At 36.1% G+C, this 17,777-nt stretch overlaps 1 protein-coding gene across 1 annotated transcript in view; it reads right to left on the reverse strand.

Annotated features, from left to right (window-relative positions):
- stk32a (serine/threonine kinase 32A) overlaps positions 1-17,777 on the reverse strand; it is a 62,687-nt gene that overhangs the window by 30,026 nt on the left and 14,884 nt on the right. Inside the window, exon 5 of the mRNA XM_049466362.1 lies at positions 8,603-8,776. Within this exon, the coding sequence (XP_049322319.1) occupies positions 8,603-8,776 (174 nt within the window). The remainder of the gene's footprint in view (positions 1-8,602; positions 8,777-17,777) is intronic.

Raw genomic sequence — 17,777 nt, forward strand, 5'->3', positions numbered from 1 at the left:
AACTTAGAAAATGATTAAATATGCTGCTGATTTTGCAAGTTTTTCCGCCTAATCTTCATTTAAAAAGAAAGGTGAGCTCTGTCATTTTTATCATAGATGCTCTTTGCTATCTTACACCCCTTCAGAAGTGTATTTTCATGCCTTGAGCCTGCACCGTTACGTTAAAATAGGAGTTTAGAGTTTAGGAATAAATCTAGACTGATGGGTGTGGTGGTCTGGAAGGGAGGTGTGTTCAGGTACATTTCTGGTGTGTTTCTATCTAGGTGGTGAAAAACACAATAAACAAGATAGAACAACAACATTGTTCTATCTCTTTTTATACATATTTAGTGAACTATATAAAAGACATAAGAAAAATGAATAAAAGAGGATTAGAAGATGAGACTTATTTTAATCCAGAAATATGAAGCTTAAAAGCTGATTTAAATTCAAGTATTATATTTTACACCCTTTAAACATTAATGGTGTATTTTATAAATTTGAATTTTAACAATCTTTGACTTTTTTATGTTTTTAACTTGAGAGGGGATCAAATTTGATGGTGATAAAATACATTTCAAAATCATTTAATATTGAAAAAAGCAGATCCATATATTTGTTCGTATTTAAATAAATTTAGATCCATATATTTTTAAGATTTAAAAAATGTTGATCCATTCATTACATTTTATTTTAATTTAAAACTTCAAAAAATTCAACCTACAAAATAAAACTGAATTTAGTCCAATGAAACATGTGAAACATCTGGTAGACAAGTTTATATTTCTGGATCAAATGTTTTAATCTTTTATTTTTTTACAGAATATCCTAAACAATGTACTTTAAGTTTAAAACACACAAGTTTATCAAAAATCAGACCAATTTAATTCAAATATACACAATGCAGATTTAAATACTTAAATACAGTTTTTGAGCTCCATATAGAAACGGCTGCTCCATCTGCCCCATCACTCATAAATAAACCAGCGCAGCCCCCAGTAATGACCAGGCGATACACACACCTCACAGCCACCTGATACACTGCGCTGTCGTTCACTCCTCCCTCACTCTGTCCATCCTCTCCTCTCCTCTCCTCCGCTGCTCACCTGATCCCTCGCTCTTCTCTCGCTCCACTAGGCCGACAACCTATTACCTGCTCCTAATGGCCTCATTACATCACATATCCTGATGGGGCTGAAACTGAGCCGGGCCCCTGCTCACCTGATACCTGTCCGTGTGCTGAGAGAGGGACGTCCTCTCCTTAATGCTAATGTTAGCTTCACGCTAACATTAATTTAACTCAGAACACATGTTTCAGCTTCAGCTTCAGTGACCCTATAGTCAATATTTCTGTATGTTACTCACTTTAGTGCTGTTTTTTTTTTCAATAGAAAAACTAATAATAATATGTAGTTTAATAAGTGCTGTTGATTTTTTTTATGCAAATAAATTGTTTACCATGTTTGCCCTTAGATTCCTCCCATACAGTGCAAACACTTTTTATTATCAGACAAAGATAACCGGAGTGAAATATATATTTTTAAATGATAATTTCATTTATTATCATTTAAAAAAACATCCAAATAAACCTGGACCATGTAAAAAAGTATTTTCCCCCATAACTTAATAACTTAATTAACACCAGGAGTAACATAACATTATCCAAAGCAGTGTGTAAGACTGGTGGAGGAGAGCATGATGCCAAGATGCATGAAAACTGTGATTAAAACCATTTGGGTTATTCCACCAAATATTGATGAACATCTGAAAATATGAACTTGTTTTCTTTGTATTATTTGAGGTCTGAAAGCTCTGCATCTTTTTTGTTATTTCAGCCATTTCTCATTTTCTATAAATAAATGCTCTAAACAACAATATTTTTATTTGGAATTTGGAAAAAAAAATTATGTAGTTTATAGAATAAAACAACAATGTTCATTTTACTCAAACACCACAGATTTAATTATGTTACATTCAGATTATTTTTTTTCAGTGTACTTGCTTCTGAATGGCAAAAGTGCTTGTGCTGAGGTTAGCAGCTAATGCTAATGCTGCTGCCCCCAGCCTTAGTGCTGGAGAAACTTCACTGAAACTCACCCTTATAACTCTGTACTTCAGTGGAGTGGCTTTACTCCTCCTTAATACCTGACTGATAGAATTCATACATAAGTACCACTGTAAATTTTAGGGGAAATTAAAGGAAAATACGGTAAGCAATGACAATACAATTGAATGTATTTATGTATTTATCTTGTCTCCTGCTGATGCCCGTTTGTGTCCTTGTGATGCTTTTTTCCGAACATGTGGTAGCGCCATCTTTTGGCGTTGTATTTCTCCAAAACAATGAACAGTGCTGACTCTGACTGCAGGGAAAAACATGCTGCATCGTGGAAAAACAAAACTGTAGCACAAACGGAGATGGAGTGTGTGGTTTGAGTTGTCACTATTCTGCATAAACTAAGCTTTCCCCAGTGATGAGAGAGGGAAACACATGCACACATAAACAGAAAGCATTGAGGCATTGGTCTGTGTGTGTGTGTGGGTGTGTGTTTCCCTCACCCATGCAACAATAACACTTCAAAACAGCAGATATTCTTTTTTATGTGCAACAGGCTTTGGAGTTATATTATGCTGAGAAGGGAATTTTAATTTTTATATATACAGCTCTAGAAAAAATAAGAGTCCACTTAAAAATGATGAGTTTCTTTAATTTTACGAAATTAAAAACCTCTGGAATATAATCAAGAGGAAGATGGATGATCACAAACCATCAAACCACCAAACTGAACTGCTTGAATTTTTGCACCAGGAGTAAAGCAGCATAAAGTTATCCAAAAGCAGTGTGTAAGACTGGTGGAGGAGGAGAACATGATGCCAAGATGCATGAAAACAACTGTGATTAAAAAAAAATCAGGGTTATTCCACCAAATATTGATTTCTGAACTCTTAAAACTTTATGAATATGAACTTGTTGTTTTCTTTGCATTATTTGAGGTCTGAAAGCTTTTCTGCATCTTTTTTGTTATTTCAGTCATTTCTCATTTTCTGCAAATAAATGCTCTAAATGAGAATATTTTTATTTGTAATTCGGGAGAGATGTTGTCTGTAGTTTATAGAATAAAACAACAATGTTCATTTTACTCAAACTCATTCAAGGGAAGATTGTAATAGTGACAGATAAATGACAGTTTAATCCAGGTGTTTAACATTATTATAAACACAGCTTATGATGTATAATAAACATGTCTATAATGGGTTATTAATTGTTAAAAATATGTACTAGTGCAGCTAAAAAAAAAATGAAAAAACAAAATCATTAAAAAGTCACTTTATTTCAGTAACTCAGTTCAAAATGTGAAACTCATATATTATATAGATGTATTAAACAAACAGAGTGATCTATAATCTATATCGTAAGTGTTTATTTCTTTTATTGTTGATGATTAAAATATGGCTTACAGCCAATAAAAAACCCAAAAATCAGTGTCTCAGAAAATTTGAATATTATATAAGATCAATTGATACTTTTAGCAGTGTGGGCAGTGTGCCAAGTCCTGCTGGAAAATGAAATCCACGTATTAATACTGGGATTAGTACTCTGTACTACTGTACAGGGCTCAAAGGCAGCTTTTACACTTGACCAAGTGTACCAAACCAATAAAAAGGCTGTAGAGTGAAAATGCTCTTTAATCTTCATTTTATAAACAGTCGTAAAAGTTAAGCTAGTACGGAAAATGAACGTAAAAAACACAGAGTTTCTTATATTTACTTTTACATGACTTCAACTATCTCAAGGTTGAACTGTAGGGGTGGAATTATGAATTATTTAGTTTGTCCTCACACTAAAAAAAAACATCTGCAAACGTTTCTACCACAGTAAAATCACATTAGCTTTTTCTGCAAGAGTCGGACAGCTTCTCTCTTTCTGTCATTTGTTTCTGCCCATAAATTGATCACGTAGCATTAACACAGAGGGCTCACGCCGTAAAAAAAGACACCTCAGGTAATTGATAACGCATCGATAGGCACTTTCAGAGCTTGGCTCGAGGATTTGCTAAGCTAAACTCCCTCTGATGGAAACTGTACTGAGTCAGGTGCTTTTCTTTCACTGCACACGACTCAGGTGTTCAGCAGTGTGGAAGCACTGCTTACAATAATGATTTACCTTATTATTACAAAATGTGCAATAATAAAGTATAAACTACTTGTTTATTTTGGCAGTATAGATTGTCTTAGCTGTAGTTATTCAAAGTTATCCAAAAGCAGTGTGTAAGACTGGTGGAGGAGAACATGATGCCAAGATGCATTAAAAAAAACTGTGATTAAAAACCACCAGGGTTATTCCACCAAATATTGATTTCATTAAAAAAAATCTATTGTTTAAAGGATTATAGTGATATTATCATGTATAATACAAAAAAATAGAAAAATGGAAATGGATGATCACAGGCCATCAAACCACCAAGCTGAACTGCTTGAATTTTTGCACCAGGAGTAAAGCAGCATAAAGTTATCCAAAAGCAGTGTGTAAGACTGGTGGAGGAGAACATGATGCCAAGATGCATGATTAAAAACTGTGATTAAAAACTAGGGTTATTTCACCAAATATTGATTTCTAAAATCTTAAAACTTTGTGAATATGAACTTTTGAAAAGCTCTGCATCTTTTTTTGTTATTATAGGCATTTCTCATTTCTCAAATCAGAATATTCTTATTTTTAATTTGGAATTTGGGTGAAATGTCTTCTGTAGTTTATAGAATAAAACAACAATGTTCATTTTACTCAAAAATATCAGAAAAAATGGTCTTATATATATATATATATATATATATATATATATATATATATATATATATATCATTGATTGTGAACTTGAACACTGTTTTTCTGCATCATTGTGGCTCTTTTTTCTGCTGATTTGCAGAGGGTCTCTGAAGGGTGTGTTAATTGAGCAGCAGGCTGGCGTTAATAATTGAAGTTGCCGTGAGGAAAAGCAGCTGGCGTCGTGTTTTAGTGGTGACGGGGGAACAGAAGTGGGGGAACTCGAGGGACCCTCGCTCTGGGGTGGGAAAATTGGCTGGAGGGATTTTACTGACGGCTCAGTTTTCCTGTTTTTCCAAAGCCAATCTATTTTTTCTGCAGTCGGTAGATTAAGAAACTGGTTTTGATAATGTAGCAGAGAACATTATTGATTAACCTTTAGACTGCCTGAGGCTTACTGTTGTTTTACTTGTTATTTAAATATATATATTTTTTATAGTCTCTAGCCACCTTTAAACAGCTTGTAACTGTTTTAGTTGCAGGAGTTTTTTTTTTTTTTACCTTTTTTATTTATTTGATTTATTTTGTCTTTTTATTGATCTAATTTTATGTTTTATCTTTTAGCCTTTTTTTTCTTATTTTATTCATTCAGTCCTTTTATTTGTTTTATTTTAATCAATATTTGGTGTAGTAACCCTCATTTTTAATCACAGTTTTCATGCATCTTGGCATCATGTTCTCCTCCACCAGTCTTACACACTGCTTTTGGATAACTTTATGCTGCTTCACTCCTGGTGTAAAAATTCAAGCAGTTCAGCTTAGTTTGATGGCTCGTGATCATCTATCTAGCCAGCTTCATACAGCTTAGAACAGTTTTAGTTTTATTTAATTTATTTTGTCCTTTTATTTTTTTTATACTTTTTTAAACTTTATTTTAGTTCCATCATTTACCTTTTTTATTTTGGTGTTATTATAGTCCTCTATTTCTTAAATAATGATTATATTTTATTATTCTAATTATTAATCTCTTGTTTTATTGCTTTACATTTCAGCCTGTCTGCATATACTTTTATCCTGAATTATTTAATTTCTTCTTAATTAAATCTTATATTGTTTGCTTGTTTTTATAATTTAAATTATTTTTTTCAGTCCCATTGAAAATGAGGGGATTGGTTGATTTATATTTTTATTGATGTAACAATGCAGCTTGTCATATTGTGTTATCTTATTGTACCCTAGGTCTAATACATTCAATGGACAAAATTATTGGGACACCTAAACTTGATACTGTCCCTACAAGAGCTATTATAACATCCTATTCTAATATCCTGTCCTATAGTCATCAGTGTGGAGTCGGTCCCCCTTTACAGTTCTACAGTTATTGATCTGCGAAGTGTTGAAGGTATTTTACAAGATGTTTTCTGTTGTATCAAATGATAAATTTGCACATAATGTGATGTGACTATAGTGCATGTGCACATTGCATTATTTAGTCATGTTTTTCTATATGAAATGGGAGAATATCTGAGTTATTAAGAATTAGGTGTGTTTTGTATCATGAAAAAAATATATAATTTTGATATAGTTTTTTTAAATGAATCACAGAGCCCTAGTTTTTGAGTTAGACATAATTCAACAATATGGAAGCAAAGGTGTTTCCTGGTGAAACTTAGAGAGTTTGTTATTATAGGAGGATACACAGACACACACACATGCATACATGCATAAACACAGCGAGGCCCCATATGGGAAGGAAATTGGGCTTTTCTTGGAGATCAGTTCAGTCTGTGTAATCGATTTCCATACAGATGAGGTGAAAATGAGAATGTTCCAGCTTTCCTTTCTGCCCATTCAAATCAACTCCTCCAATCTCGATCTTAAAACAGAAACCACCTCAACACCTGTATACCAACACCTGCATACCAACACCTGCATACCAACACCTGCATACCAACACCTGCATACCAACACCTGCATACCAACACCTGCATACCAACACCTGAATACCAACACCTGCATACCAACACCTGAATACCAACACCTGCATACCAACACCTGAATACCAACACCTGCATACCAACACCTGAATACCAACACCTGCATACCAACACCTGCATACCAACACCTGAATACCAACACCTGCATACCAACACCTGCATACCAACACCTGCATACCAACACCTGAATACCAACACCTGAATACCAACACCTGCATACCAACACCTGCATACAACACCTGAATACCAACACCTGCATACCAACACCTGAATACCAACACCTGCATACCAACACCTGAATACCAACACCTGCATACAAACACCTGCATACCAACACCTGAATACCAACACCTGCATACCAACACCTGAATACCAACACCTGCATACCAACACCTGTATACCAACACCTGCATACCAACACCTGCATACCAACACCTGAATACCAACACCTGAATACCAACACCTGCATACCAACACCTGCATACCAACACCTGCATACCAACACCTGTATACCAACACCTGCATACCAACACCTGCATACCAACACCTGAATACCAACACCTGAATACCAACACCTGCATACCAACACCTGAATACCAACACCTGCATACCAACACCTGTATACCAACACCTGCATACCAACACCTGCATACCAACACCTGAATACCAACACCTGAATACCAACACCTGCATACCAACACCTGCATACCAACACCTGAATACCAACACCTGCATACCAACACCTGAATACCAACACCTGCATACCAACACCTGAATACCAACACCTGAATACCAACACCTGCATACCAACACCTGTATACCAACACCTGCATACCAACACCTGCATACCAATACCTGCATACCAACACCTGCATACCAACACCTGCATACCAATACCTGCATACCAACACCTGCATACCAATACCTGCATACCAACACCTGCATACCAACACCTGAATACCAACACCTGCATACCAACACCTGCATACCAGCACCTGCATACCAATACCTGCATACCAACACCTGAATACCAACACCTGCATACCAACACCTGAATACCAACACCTGAATACCAACACCTGAATACCAACACCTGCATACCAACACCTGAATACCAACACCTGAATACCAACACCTGCATACCAACACCTGCATACCAACACCTGCATACCAACACCTGCATACCAATACCTGCATGTTTACACACTCACACAGCGAACGCTGCTCTTTAAACGCAGTGTACAATAGATTTACATGACAAGCAGTTACAGTGTTTTTCCTTTTATACTCATGGACTTTACTGCAAATAGAGATACAGTCTCCTGCAGTTCTTTAAGTGATGTTCTGGGTTCTTTTGTGACCTCCTGGATGAGTTGTCCATGCCCTTTTGGAGTAATTTCAGTAGTCCGGTCACTCATGGGAAGGTTCACTGTGGTTTTCTGGGGTTCTAAAGCTTTAAAAATGCCTTTGTAATCTTTTCCAGACTAATAGATGATCAATGACTTGACTGTTGAATTTCTTCTGATCGGTGTGTATAACCTGTTGCTTTTTGAAATCATGTTGTCAGACAGGTTCTATTTAAGTGATTTCTTAATTCTACATGTCTGGCAGTAATCAGGTCTGTTTGTGGTTAGTAGTGAAATTTAAATTGCGATTTCTGTATTGCTTTTTTCCCATGATAAATGAAATCAGCATTTAAAAAGTGCTTTTTATATTTACTCAGGTTATTTCAGGAGTCTGATATCAAAGGTTGTTTGATCATATGAAAAATGTAAGTATGAAAAAGAAATACTTTTTTACAGAACTGTAAAACATCAGGCGTCTGTGATCACTGCTGATAGGTGTAATGAGGATGAATATTTACCTGTGGATGATGCGTTTGTTGCGCAGGTACTGCAGGGCCAGGGCCAGCTCACAGATGTAGAGTTTGACGGTGCTCTCGGAGAAGTGGACGTTCTGCTGCAGATGGTAGCGCAGGTCACCTCCAAGCAGCAGATCCACCACCATAAACATGTCCTCCTCATCCTGAAAGGAGTACCTGGGTCAGACCAGAGACAGAGGATGAGAGAATGAGGAGGTTCATCACACCCACTCTTACTGTGAGACAAATCAGAGTGGTCTTCAGATCTGCATTTCGTATATGTGAATAAAATTTACCTGACTTTTAATGAACTTGAATTTAAATTAGAATTTTATCAATGCTTTTTTGTGTTTCGAATTTGTGAGGCAATGAATTGCTGTTGAAAAACAATCATTTTTTTACATATTCAAAAAAATCTACATAAAATAATTTATAAATAAAAAAGATAGGAAAAGCCAAAAATACCAGATTCATAAAATAAAATAAAATAAAACAAGAATCAGATTAGTAAAATTTTAGAATAAAATAAAATTCAGATAAATTAATTGTCAGATAAAAATAACTAATCCATTATTTTTTTAAATAAAAAAACTGATCCATACATTTTCAGATAAAAAAAAATAGATAAAAAATCTGACTCATTTACAAAAAAAACTGATATTTTCAGATTTTAAACATTTTTGATTAAAAAAATCAGATCCATAGATTTTCAGATTAAAACATTCACATTCATAAAATTTCATGCAAAAAATCTGATCCAATAATTTTTTAACAAAAAAATCAGATCCATAAATTAGATTAGACTATAAAAATTCACATTTATACATTTTGCGATACATAATATTTAAAATATAAAAAAACAGATCCATACAATTTAAAAATTTGTAAAAAAATTTAAAATTTAGATGTAATTTTTTTCAGATTTTAAAATGTTCGGATGCATTCATTTAAAAAAATGAGATCAAATACATTTTTTTGACCAATATATTTTCAGATAAAAAAAATCAGATCCATACATTTCAGATAAAACCCCTTTTTGATTAAGAAATCAGAATTTATTTAGAATGCAGATTTAAATAGTTATGCCAACTTTCATCTCCATATCATCTAATAGCATCACTCTAAGAACCATTAAAGCACCTCTATTTTGATGAATGTAGTTCGTAGTACTGTAAGGCTTAAAGTATTAAATCTAATTATGCTTCTAGAGAAACATTAGAGCGTTCTCAGAGGGGAAGCTTGTTGATTTGATCTGAGAGCAGGAAAGACCCTCAGTGAGATTAGAGTGTTTGTGAGCCTGGAGCCTCTGGAGCCATTGGAGCCCCTGCTGGAGCCACTGGAGCCCCTGCTGGAGCCCCTGAAGCCTCTGCTGGAGCCACTGGAGCCCCTGCTGGAGTCACTGGAGCCCCTGCTGGAGCCACTGGAGCCCCTGCTGGAGTCACTGGAGCCCCTGCTGGAGCCACTGGAGCCCCTGCTGGAGTCACTGGAGCCCCTGGAGCCCCTGCTGGAGCCCCTGGAGCCCCTGCTGGAGCCACTGGAGCCCCTGCTGGAGCCACTGGAGCCCCTGCTGCAGTCACTGTAGCCCCCAGAGCCCCTGCTGAAGCCCTCCAACCTGAAGAGGTTATTCATCAGTCGCTCCATCTGTCAGCAGTCCTACATCACCAGCCGGCTGCCCATTTCCCTCAGCTCTGAAGAGGCTCTGCTTAAATCAGTATTGATTTAACATGCTGGACGTCGTACCTGAGCTACTTCACTGCTGCGTCTGAACATATTATTTGCTTTATTACATAAAGATTCAATAGATAGAGCCTCTCTATTCAACTCTATTCAACCAGTGAAAACATCAAGGTCAGCTTTTCCTCCGTGACGCTCGCAGAGCCACAGCGACTAACAGCCTGACTCACTTCATTCTGCTCTGTTCAATAACGAGAGGAGAACAGGAGGTTGACTAAGAGCCAACTGATAGAAAAAGCCAAGGTTTGAGGACGACCTTCTCTGAGGAAAGGCGTAAAGGAGTGTGAGTTAGGATTGACTAAACACATTCCCGTTTTACAGTGTGTGTTAAAAGCAACAGTTGCTTCTGTATAGTATTACAGTTTCTCCCAGAAACAGTGAGTACACCACTAAAAGTACTGTAAATATTTAATTACATCTTTTTAAGGAGCAAAACTATAGAAATTAAACTTGTTAAACTTGGATATAACATGAACTGAACCTTGAACTTTGTTATTGTTATTTGTAACATCAACAATTAATTAAAATAGACCAAATCTGTCCTTTTTTGTATGCCTAAAATCTGTACATTGATTGGCTAATGGCAAAAAACAAGCTAATCCAGCTTTCGTTTAGTATCCAACCAATGAACACTTTACAGCAACATTTTAAATCATCCGATCTTAAGTTAAATGTGCTCTTTGTTTATGTGAATCATCGTGAATTTGTATGCAGGACTTCCCTAAAGAAAAAAAAACATTTCGACAACAAAGACCTCAGGAACCATGACTAATTTTTCCAGACATTTAGCAAAAAAAAAGGAGAGATAAGTACAAACTAGCAAGATAACTAATATTAGCAGTGAACTAGCTAACATACTAATGTTATCGGACAGAGCACTGACCTTAGCGACAAGCTAGCTAACCATAGAAACAAGCTAGCTACCCTTCTTGACAAGCTAGCTAACATAGCAACAAGCTAGCTAACACACTAATGTTACCGTGGAGATAACTAAAGCTAGCAACAAGCTAGCTAACCTTAGCAACAAGCTAGCTAACCTTAGTGATGAGCTAGCTAACCTAAGCAACAAGCTAGCTATCACAGTATGTTACCGGGGAGAGAACTAAAGCTAGCAACAAGCTAGCTAACCTAAGCAACAAGCCAGCTAACCATAGAAACAAGCTAGCTAACACACTAATGTTACCAGGGAGAGAACCAAAGCTAGCAATGAGCTAGCTAACCTCTCTCCCTCTTGTTTTTTTTGCTTTTTTTAATCCCTCTCTTTTACCCATTCTCTTTTATGTCTTTTTCCTTTTTTGGCGAATAATGCTCCACCAGTGGAATCACCAAAACTAAATCCAACCTACCTACATATATAACACAATCACACACAAAAACACACACACACACACACACACACACACACACAACACCCACAAACGACATAAAACACCCTAAACTAAATATTCAATGATGGCCACAGAACATGCTGTGAGCAAAACAGATAATCAGATAGAGTCAAAATTTAACTCAACTTTAAGAATGTTTAACACTAAGGGTCTTATGGAGTCAAAAAAATGTATACACAGTTTTAACACAGTGTATTTCACTATGTAGTGTATGTAGTGATTAATATAAACTCGTTGACATCAGGAAAATTACTAATAATTGAAAAATGAATCACATTTACTGAGTAAAACCCTCATCAGGGCCAAACTCATTCCCCCGCTGCCACTCTAATGAATGCTGCCATTGAGGCCTTTTCATCCAGCATTTGGTTGGTGGGCTCAACTCCACCCACTCTCATCTCTCCTGAAAGAGATGTCTGCCGTGGGGAAGGTTTATGTCATTAATGTGAGGAGCGCTGATGTCCCTGATGCTCACAGTGGAATTTACAGTTCATGCAGAGAAAAGCTCCCAGGCTCAGAGCTCTATATTCACCCTCAGCCAGAGCAAAGAGGAAAGAGAGCCATCACAACGAAAAGTATTTCTGAATAAGAGACAGTATAAGAGGTTCTGCAATATATACTAAATCAATATATACTACTTTTATTTATTTGCAAACAGTACAAACCCATGATATTTCATTTTCCCTCCCCAAAAAACTGCTGTAACTTAAAAGTGTTAAACAATCCAAATTAATCTTGCGCTTTCAGAGACTGATAACTGTGATGAACTTATTCTGTACAACAGAGGGAACTCTTGGTCTTGTATTTTTGGGGAGGTCCTGTTTCATAATACTGTTTTTTTGATGGTCTTTTTTTGTGACTGTACTTGAGGATACCTTTAATGTTTTCGGATTGACTGACCTTCGTTCCTTAAACAAATGTTTCCCTTTGCTGATGACAACTTTTATGGAGATGTGGATTTCATTTTCCAGCAGGACTTGGCACACTGCCCACACTGCCAAAAGTACCAATTGGTCTTATTATATAATATTATAATTTTGTAAGACACTATTTTTGGGGGGTTAATTGGCTGCAAGCCATAATCGCTTAGTAACTTTTCTCTCTTCTCTTTCATTCTTTCTCCCACCATCTTTTTTGTTGCTTTCTTTAGTCTCTTGAGCCTTTTATCTATCTCTTTTTCTCTTTGTACACCTTTATTCCATTGCTCTTCTTCCTCTTACTTTTTATCTCTTTTGTTTTTTCCCCTTCCTTTTTTTATCTCACACTGTCATGTCCCTCCTCTTCTTCCTATCTTTTTCTCTCCTTTCCCTCTCTGTATATATTTTGCCCTTCGATTGTCTCTTGCTTTTTATCTGTTCCTCTCTCTCTCCTCTCTTTCTCTCTCTCTCTTATTCACTGAATGAGCCCATCTCACTGTCTCTTTCTTTCTTTTTTATTCCTTTCTCATTTTTATGGCCCAGTTTCTTTCTTTCTTTCTTTCTTTCTTTCTTTCTTTCTTTCTTTCTTTCTTTCTTTCTTTCTTTCTTTTTGTCCTCTCTTAAGCTTTTTATCTATCTCTCTTTCTTAATGTACAGCTTTCTTTCATCCCTCTTGTTCTTTCTCTCTTCATCTTCTTTGTTTCCTTTGTTCCAGGATTTGGCACACTGCCCACACTGCCAAAAGTACCAATTGGTCTTATATAATATTCTAATTTTCTGAGATATTGATTTCTGCTTTTTGATTGGGTTTCACATTTTCAACTAAATTACTGAAATAATACTGAAATTTTATTATTAGATATTCCAAATTTTTAGATATATCAGCAGTGTAGAAATCTGCTCTGCTCTACAACACGGGCAACCTTGTCCAGAAGCCTCCATGCTGTAGATTGATCGTGTGGCTGTTGATTTTGCTCACACCACAGAAGTTGTGGCTGAGTAAGCGGAGTGAGATATCACTCTGTGGGGTTTTGTCAGCGTTCAAAGGAAAACTCCACATCTAAGAGCAGCACCCGGAGCCGAGCAGCACCCAGAGCCGAGCAGCACCCGGAGCCGAGCAGCACCAGGAGCCGAGCAGCACCCAGAGCCGAGGAGCCGAGGGGCTTTGATGACTCCAAAACTCTGAGAGCACTTTTCCTCCCTCTGATGTCTGATAAACACACAGCACTCCACTGCTCTGAGACTCACAGCGAGGAGCTGCCAGAAGTGTTTAGCTGGAGAGGTGCATTAATTGTTTTCCAACTCTCCAACCCTCCCTCTCTCTCTCTCTCTCTCTCTCTCTCTCTTTATTTATCTATTTCTTTATTTCTCTTTCACTCTTTCTCCATGCTCTCCATGCTCCTGAACCTCCTCTTCTTTCTTTCCTCATCCCAATAATTTGTTTTATCATCCCTGCCTCTCTCTCTTTCTTTTGCTTTTATCTCTCTATCTCTTTCTTTCTTTCTTTCTTTCTCTATTGTTACTCTCACTCTGTCCTCTCCCCCTTTTTTATATCACTCCATTATGTCCTATTTCTCTTTGTTCACCTTTCTTCGGTTCCTCTTCTTCTTTTACTGTTCATCTCCATTGTCCCTCCTTTCTTATTGCTTTCATATTCCAACTCGCCCAATTTCTTTCTTTCTTTCTTTCTTTCTTTCTTTCTTTCTTTCTTTCTTTCTTTCTTTCTTTTTTTCTTAAGCTTTTTATCTACCTCTTTCTCAAGCTTTTTATCTACCTCTTTCTCAATGTACAACTTTCTTTCATCTATCTTGTGCTTTCTCTCTTCATCTACTTAGTTCCTACTTACTCTTAATCATTCATTCTCTCCATTCCTCTATTCTTCTTTTGTTATATCTTGTATCTCTCCATGTCCATCTTTCTTATGTCATTGTATTCTTCCTGTCTTCATCCCTTTTTTCTGTCTTTTCCCCTCCCTCCCTCCCTCTCTCTCTCTTGATTTCTTGCTTTTTTTATCCCTCTCTTTTACCCTCCCTTTTCTGACTCTCCAATTTACCCATTCTCTTTTATGTCTCTTTCCTTTTTTCTCTCCTGACCTTTCTTTTTTCTTTCTTTCTTTCTTTCTTTCTTTCTTTCTTTCTTTCTTTCTTTCTTTCTTTCTTTCTTTCTTTCTTTATTTCTTTCTTTCTCTTCTTTATCTTTCACTGCTCACTCTCTCTTTCTTCTCCCCCTCTAGTGAACTTCAACCAATTGGCACCATGTTGAACAGCAGGTATGGTTTAGATGGGTTGGTATGGCTACTGCACTTGCGCAGATCTCCTAATCGCTCATATTTTAAGCAGTGGATGATGTCCTCATTAGTAACGTCTGATGCATCTGGTGCAGCTTAGCCAAAAGCAGATTAATGCATTCGTTACATGGGGTTTCCACAAATATTTGGACATTATAGTGTATATATTTCAGATCATATCGCCCAGCCTTAGACTGAGAGTCTTTCACCAGCTGCACCGACTCTTCGTATATCTCCCACTGCTTTAAACAGAGACAGGACCAAACACAGGGCGGGGCCGAGTCTTCTCCCATTACAGAAAGAGGAGAGGATCAAAGCCCGGCTGCTGGAGCTGCTGGAGCTACTGGAGCTGCTTATGCTGACAGACACCATTTGCCTCACTTCCCTCCGTGAAGATCTAACTCGCTCGCTATCTGTTTCTTAATCAGACGGAAGAGCCTCAGGCTCGTCTGGAAGACACTGAAACAAAAGTGCCTCAGGATCTGTCCGACCACCATAAACAGAGGAGACAAGAACCGCATCCATCTGAACCTCTGAACCTTTGATACCAGTGATACCAGTCCCAGAGGATGTACACATTTCCAAAAACCAAACTCAGATCAGAACTATCACAATTAGTTCAAGATAAAGAGAAATCAGCAGTGATTTGATCGAGATTATCAATAGTTGATCATATATGATGTTAATACATCATTTAAAGAGAATGTTTTATGCAAAAATCACTTTTTGCATGTTTTTGTATTTTCCACTTCGGTCTCGACTGCCCCTATAAACACTATAAACACTCCGATTACCAAAAAAATCTATTCATCTGATTTTTGTAAATTAATTGAAAGATTTTAAAGATTATAAGCCATTTAGATGATGCTCCTCCTTTATTCACAATAAAGAAACCTGCATAGAACCACACTGGCTCCTCCCCTCATCCGTCAACCCCCACCAAAGCCCCGCCCACTAGATCAGTTCATTTAGGATGTTGAAATATCTTTTATATAACAATCTTAGTGTTTTTAACACTTTATGCATTGGTCGTTAAAAGAGTGTAATTGTTGTATTGTTCTATTACGTTATCCTTTTGTCATTATACATTATACATTGTAATTATGAAGCACCATATATTTTTATTTGTATATATATTGCACTAGTTTTATTTTAAAGTGTTATGTTTTTTTATGTCTGAATATTTTTTTGCAATAAAATTGATTTGTTTATTTTTGGAAAAATATATATATAAAAAAGTTGACGACAACTGGTACTACTGTAGGTGTTGTTGCTACACTTGAGGAAGTGATTAATTGATTTTTTTAATTTAAATATGTATGTCAAAAATAATATGTTTTAATTTTACTTTAATCAAGTAAAAAATTTTGTTTCACAGAAATTAAATTATTTTAATCCAGGTGGAAACTGAAACAATTTGTACATTTATAGTCAGATTTTATCCAATAATTTAGATATTTAAATCTGTTTCCAGATTTATGTTGGCATTAATGTATGGGGTGTGGAGCATTTATAAAGACAACCCCATCCCCAAAGCTAAATATAACATATAAATAAATAAATATATATATATATATATATATATATATATATATATATATATATATATATATATATATATATATATATATATATATATTTCACACTGTGGTAAGAAGTCTGCTCTTTATTATTGGTTCGACTCCAAGTCCGACAGAAGCTGCAGGTCGGTGTTTAATTCTCTCACTGCCAAGGAGAAAAGCGCGAGGCCTGCGCTACTAATGCCAAAAACTCTCGTCTAACACAATTTACCCTTAAAAGCTGTTGGAAAAATGACAACATAATTTGCTGTGATTCATAGACGGACTCTGAAAACAAGGGCCGGTAAATAAAGAGCATTAGACACAGAAAGACCATTAGCCAGAGCAAAGAACACAAAGTGATGGGTTCAGCAGCCAATCAGCAAATTGCTTTTAAAAAAATCCTTTAGTGCAACTGAACCCCCAACCCCACTCATTTACCGCAACCACCACAACCAACCAACAACATCATCCCACCACCCTCCATACAGGACAAATACTTTCATTTTACTGAAATAATGCAAAGAAAACAAGTTCATATTCATAAAGTTTTAAGAGTTCAGAAATAATCAATATTTGGTGGAATAACCCTGTTTTTTTCAATCATGCATCTTGGCATCATGTTCTCCTCCACCAGTCTTACACACTGCTTTTGGATAACTTTATGCTGCTTTACTCCTGGTGCAAAAATTCAAGTAGTTCAGTTTGGTGGTTTGATGGCTTGTGATCATCCATCTTCCTCTTGATTATATTCCAGAGGTTTTCAATTTGGTAAAATCAAAGAAACTCATCATTTTTAAGTGCTCTCTTATTTTTATCAGAGCTGTAAGTACGTTATGAATATACTAGACCACAAATTTAAAGTCTTATTAAAGAAGGAAATCAGTGTAATCAAATGAAACCACTAATGTCTTAGAAAACACCTTCCATAGTGTTAATCATGCACAATTCAAATTATATTACTGTAGGGATTTTAATTTGGAATGGCAAAATTAGAAAGATTGCCTATTTGTGTGTATATTGACCAGAATCAGAAAAACTCTCAGTTTCTCTGATTTTGCTATTTATAGGTTTATGTTTCAGTAAAATGAACAAGGTTGTTTTATTCTATAAACTACAAACAACATTTCTCCCAAATTCCAAATAAAAATATTGTCATTTAGAGCATTTATTGGCAGAAAATGAAAAATGTCTAAAATTACAAAAAAAAGCAGAGCTTTCTGACCTCAAATAATGCAAAGAAAACATTGTAATAACTCTGTTTTTTAATCACAGATTTAAACATGCATCTTG

The sequence above is a fragment of the Astyanax mexicanus genome, chromosome 17 (genome assembly GCF_023375975.1).
Source record: "Astyanax mexicanus isolate ESR-SI-001 chromosome 17, AstMex3_surface, whole genome shotgun sequence".
Lineage (NCBI taxonomy): Eukaryota > Metazoa > Chordata > Actinopteri > Characiformes > Acestrorhamphidae > Astyanax > Astyanax mexicanus.